General features: G+C 44.4%; 1 protein-coding gene across 1 annotated transcript in view; it reads left to right on the top strand.

Annotated features, from left to right (window-relative positions):
• The first annotated feature begins 2,499 nt into the window (after nucleotides 1-2,499).
• PDE9A (phosphodiesterase 9A) overlaps nucleotides 2,500-6,000 on the top strand; it is a 68,449-nt gene continuing 64,948 nt past the window's right edge. The window contains exon 1 of the mRNA XM_044442688.1: nucleotides 2,500-2,568. Coding sequence (XP_044298623.1) covers nucleotides 2,500-2,568 — 69 coding nt within the window. The remainder of the gene's footprint in view (nucleotides 2,569-6,000) is intronic.

The following is a 6,000-nucleotide window of genomic DNA, read 5'->3' as shown; positions in this document are numbered from 1 at the left end:
CATGGAGCCAGCTGGGTGTTTTAGTCTTAGTTTTGGGAAGAGGAGATGGGTTCTCTTTAGTCACATTTTTTCTTTTCAAGTGGGTAGCCATCAATAGCATCCATAGCTCTGCCCTGCTCTGATAAGGCAAGTTTTGGTGCAACCCTATCTATTCCTGCTCAGAAGAAAGTTCCACCTTATTCCCAAGATAAGTGTGTAGAGGTTGCAGTCTGCATCTCAATAAGCAACTTTTTATGCACTCGGCAGATGCAAAACAAAGGAAGGCCTTCCTTAGTAAGCTTTATATCTAACAGTGACTTTGCTTGCAAAGAAGCTGGGGCACTAGATGTTCACCAATTCCTCCCCTGCCCACCTGCTCCTGAGTGGACTGCAGAAATGGGAGGTAATAGCACCAAAAATAGGTTCCCTGACTCGCAAGAGTGGAAGCAAATTTTGGTAAGGCAAATCCATGATTGGATGCAGTGGAATATATCTAATACACTGCTTAATGTTGTCATTCTTGCTTATATGATATTGGAGCTAGTCCTTCCCCCTCCCTCTGTCCTCCTCTTGCCTTCAAGTCCAGCTGCGATGGCAGAACTCCCGTTTTCAAAAAGCGAACGTGCATGGCTCTGAGCAATACGTGTTTGGGTGGGAACCAAGTGTGGACTTCAGCTGGTGGAGCCTGCCTGTTTCATCTCTATGCATGCCCCTGTTCTCTTTTCTAAATGTCATGCTGTCCTGTGCTGTTGAGAAATAATTTGGTGAAGTTTAAAGAAAAAAAGAAACTATTGTGTCTGGTCACTGAAGGATCACTGTGCAATTGTTGTGAGTCGCAGACACTCATATTTTACCTCCCTGAAACATATACCATAGAATAGTTTATAAAGTAATCTTTGCATGATGGTTGTTTGAGATGGAGGCTGAGTTGCCCTCACCTAGCCATCTCTGGGCCTGATAACATGGTAAGGAGGAGAACAATGGAAAAGAAGAGAGATCCTGAGTATATACAATATCTTTTCTCAGATTTTGTCATATTTGACCAAGTGGGCCATTTCTTCAGGTTCACAAATCCAAAGGAAATCTGTGATTATGCAAAGGAGCTCTTGTCATGAGCTCTTATAGCTCACAGGATCAGACCCTCAAGGCAGCAGCTTCCCTGAATTTAAGTGTCAACAGGCTGCAGGTTTAAAATGATGTAGGATTTGCCAACTACCTTTCAACCAGACTTCAAGTTGTTCATGTACAAGTCGTTCACACCCAAAACCCTGGTCAGGAAAACCAGCCCTGAATTTTGCCCTGCAGAGCAGGAATGGGGAAAATTCAGTCCTGTCGGCCAAATCTGGCCTTCCTGGTACTCAAATCCAGCCCTGCAGGCTTCCCAGGCAAGTCATGCCAATCCCCAGTGCCCTGATAGTTTTGTGTTTTCTTTGCTTTTGCAGGTTCCCCACCATTCTAAAAAGTTGAAATGCTTTGATACTGAGAGAGGAGCTTTAAGAAAAAGTATGCTGGTCTTTATGTAGTTTGGGCCCAGCCCTTATTGTATTTGCTCTCACTCACCCCTGGACTGCAAAATGTAATTCAGTCCTTGGGCCAAAGGAGGTTCCACAGTCTTGCCATGAACGTAAACCCTGTAATATAGCACATTAAGATAGACCATTCAGCAGAAAGTTACATGCAGGATTCTAATCAGTTTTTCCAACCTAGATGTTTGAGGGTAATATAATTGGCTATCAACTCATTTTCCTCTAAGTAAACAGAACATTTTTAGGACCCAGAATTACAGCTACAAGTGAAGCATTCTGTTTTCTTGAAGCGTTTTCCTAAAGTCTGTGGATGTCTATTTTAAAACAGCAACCTTTTCTTCCTCTTGGCTTTTGTCTTTGTTTTAGACCATTAGAGCTGAAGCATGCATAAAAGAAACTGCTTTAATTTGAGTGGGGGTAATTTCAGCTCCGGCTCTGCCCTGCCCTTCAGTCAATTCAGGAACTAGTGCAGCTGGCAGCTTGTCATGCATTTAGAAAGAAATGTGCCAGGAGGATGGATGCTGAAAATTTCCAGTAAAAATGATCAGTGCTGACTGTAGATAATTTTCCTAGTACTAACTGGTATTCTGCCTTCTGTGTGGAAAGCAGCTAATCAAACCCTACTTTGCAGTACAGCATTACACATTGATTGCCCAGAGGCTCCTGGCTCTGAAGCAAGGGAGAGTTGCTATGGGAATCAAGAGGGCACTTGGAGACAGGATTTGGGGCTTGGCTCTTTCCTGCCCATGGCTGCTGGAGTCACAGGAACGAAAGGAAGGAAGGAAGAAATGGAGAGGAGGTGGCAGGGAGGCACAGGGAAAGGCATGCATGTTAGAGGAGGGACTGTTGTAGCCAGAGGCAGTGGAATGGAGAAGAGCAAAGGCACCGATGCATCAGGCAGTGGTGGTTCTGCTTAGGGTGCCTAGACCTTATTCCTGCCATAGAGTTAATAATCTAACAAAACTGCCATAAAAGTCTGACTGTGTCCAGAAAGATGGGATCCAGCTCGTCAGCATACCGACCCAAGTGTGTTTATTTGGATATTGATGGAAGAATTCAGAAGGTACTCTTTCACTCCTTGTACATTTGCAGCGATTGTCTTTATCAATGCCATTTGCATTTAACTGGATTCGCTGTCCAGCTTTCTTCCCCCCACCCTTTTCTTTTGTGTATCATGAGCTGTAATTGCATTTTCATTCAAATCGATGCATATTGCTGCCTTGTGTTAATAGTTTCATTCCTGCACAGTCTTGGGTGGGTTTGTCTGCTTGTTTGCAAAAGCCTACAGTGAGAACTCAAGGAAGCAGATTGATGGTTTCAAGATAGCAGAGATTTGGAATGCATGTGTGAATTCTCATGTGTTGTCTTCTGTAGTTACTGTGTGCACTAGTACAGCTGGGAATGCAAAGTTACAGTTACACTTTGAGGATTCTAAGCTAGTTTTTGTGCGAGCAGAACACAGTCTAAATGCAAATATTTTTACATATCCAAGCTAAGTCTGATAGGTAGATTTAAGTAGTTTGAGGGTATAAAGTATCCTAAAATTTTAGTGAATTATGCATGCCCTTGGTTCCTACAACTGTTTTCAGTGCTTCTTGTATACAGACACACACACAGCATAAACTTCTATCATAACTTTCATTTATTGTATGGGTGCCTCAGCCGAAGTTAAGAAAGGAGGGACCTAGATCTGCAACCTAAAAGAAGAAAACACCTGAGACATATTCTGTACACGTGCTTGTTTTGAATTTTGTAACCTGCCACTTATAATAAACAATGGAAAATAGGTGTGCTGAACATGATTGGGAAAATCCAGCTAGTTCCACCCTCGAGATCTGCATCTCAAGTCTTTTGGTCACTGTGCTCTGTTCTCTCATACAGACAGTGGAAATGGCAGGTTGTACATTCACCTCTTTCCTCTGGATCTCGAATTTGCTTTGAGGAATAATTTAGGATAAACTTCTACCCTGCCCTGCCTTGATTCAGTCTGCAAATGCATTATATTATAGCAGCAATGCTGTATTCACACTGAACTGAGTGTAAACCCCACTGGACCCAGTGGGAGTCACTTCTGAGGGGATATGCCTTTGGCTACAGTACAAGGGTATTTCTAGATGTGTGCTTAATTGGAAGTGCTGAAGTCACGTGAGCCCTTTTTTAGCACCGGTGCTGTTACACACCCATCCTTGCTGGGAAATGGCAGCGCTTGGGGTGGCTTTGCTCTCTGGAGGGACCCTTGCTGTGGTGCTTGGACAGCAGGGGTGTGAATCCCCTGTTGGCAGTACAGAGCCATAGCTAAAAGGACACAGGGAAAAGGAATGGCTTGCCCTTTATAATCGTGGAGTGGGGAGTGACTTTTGAGATCCCTGTCCATGACACAGCAGGCATTCGTAATTCTCAAGTATTTCACAGCTAATACATTGTTATGATGTCATTCATTCCATATTCATGGCACGAGTACAACTGTGATGGTGCGTCTTTCAAGCAGTGTTTGGAAACTTCAGCTGGAGCAAAAATGCGGCAACTAGAGTTTCAACTGGGGTTCAGTCTACCTAAAAACATGAGAAGGGCCCTGCGGTACTGAGCCAAAGATCTCTTTAGCCCAGCATTTTATCTATACAGTGGCCAGTGAGGTACTTGTGGGAATCCCTCTAATTCTCCCTTTGATGCCATTACTTCAACTTTTGCTAGTGAATTCCGTGTGACTCCGAACTTCGTCACGGATCTCTGGCTGTTCATTGATCTTCACTGGCTTCCAGTCCATTGCCAAATGCAGGAAGTTCTGGTGATTTCAAAGTTCTATCCAGCTTGGGGTCAGGATACCCTAAAGGTCCACATTTCCACACATGACCCTGCTGTGTTCATCAGCAGAAGCCCTGTTCCTCTTCCTCTTGCCTTTCAATGAAACAATACAAAATAGTGCCTTGTCACCTGTGGCATACAGATTGTGGAGGTAATTCCCTCCCAAGGAGGTAATCAGTCCCACTGTCTGCTGCTCTAACAGTCAGGAAGTTCTTCCTGATGTTCAGCCAGAACCTGGCTTCCTGTAACTTGATCCCATTATTCCTTGCCCTGAACTCTGGGAAGATCAAGGAGCGATCACAGCCCTCTTCTGATGATCAAGCAGAGATCATCGCCTTTCAGGAGTGCTACCATAGCTCCCTTCAGGCTTCTCTTCTCAAGGCAAAACATGCCCAGTTCGTCTGAGCTCTCCTCCTAGGGTTTTGTTTCCCTTGTTGCTCTACTCTGACCTTTCCAGTTTATCTGCATCATTCTTAAGCTGTGGTGCCCAGAAGTGGATGCAGTACTCCAGATGAGGACTAAGAAGTGCAGAATAGATGCAAACTAGAATTTTGCGTGATTTGAAAATTATACTTCCATTAATGCAGACCCAAATACCATTAGTCTATTTTGCAGCCACATCACATTGTTGATTCATGTTCAGATTGTGAGCTATAATTCCAAGATCCTTCTTATATCTAATATTTTTGAGCCAAGTATCCCATATCTGGTAACTATGGATTTGGTTCCATTTTACTAGGTGCAAAGCTAGGCATTTATCCCTAATTAATTCTTCCAAGCACATTCTTCCCAGTCCTTGTGAGATGCATCCTATCCCTTGCCAGCAGTCCAGTTTCCAGGAACTGTACCCCACGGTCCAGAATCTCTTGCATCAGTACCACCTTTGAAGTCAGGCATTCACCTGGATGGCAATGTTACCTTTGGGAGAAATGATATGAATTCCCTACAAACCTGTCCATTTTTCCCATTAGCCTGGAAAGACCCTAGGGACCTTTGATCACATAATCATGTGACTTCAGTGTTCAGCATTTTTCCCTTCCTGTTTCTGGCTAACCATGCTGATTGGAATGGGTTGATAAAATGGGACAGGCTAATGCCGCACAAATAGGCAGGAAATGGCAGGCAGCAAAAATAAGGATGACTGCAGAATAGATGGCTGGGGATGATGGAGGTTGTATCCCAGCATATCTTGAGCATTTTAGATTGGGTAAGGTTGCCCCAGGAATTCTGGTGAAGAACAGCTGGAGGCAGTAGGTTCCATAATAAAGAATTTGCTGAACTTTATCTACAGAACCATGGATAGCTCCAGAGCAGGCCCCTTGCTCCAACCACTGCTAGAGTGGAACAGGACCTTCTGATATTGATGAAGACAATGATACCTGTGTCAAACTCCATACCTCTTTGGTAAGCAGTGAGCCCTTAAAGAGGCTGTCCTCTGACCTCTTTACGGTACAGACTCCTTTGGTGCTCTGTGGTTCCTGGTGAAACCTCTGGCATCTGAAGAAATGGGGAGTGGATGAAGGAAGCAGGTCCAAGGCAGTTGGGGAGGAAAGTCCTCAGGGATGCTCTGCCCATCTGCTTGTACTTCTGAACTGACTGGGAAGCTGGGAGAGCCTGGTTCTGGTCCTCACCCAACCATGAAGCTCACTGGGTGAGGCTGAGCCAGTCACTTATTCTCAGCCTAACCTCACAG

This window comes from Varanus komodoensis, unplaced genomic scaffold, assembly GCF_004798865.1.
Source record: "Varanus komodoensis strain SLA01 unplaced genomic scaffold, ASM479886v1 scaffold4, whole genome shotgun sequence".
Taxonomy (NCBI): domain Eukaryota; kingdom Metazoa; phylum Chordata; class Lepidosauria; order Squamata; family Varanidae; genus Varanus; species Varanus komodoensis.
This window is presented reverse-complemented; position numbering and strand designations above follow the sequence as displayed.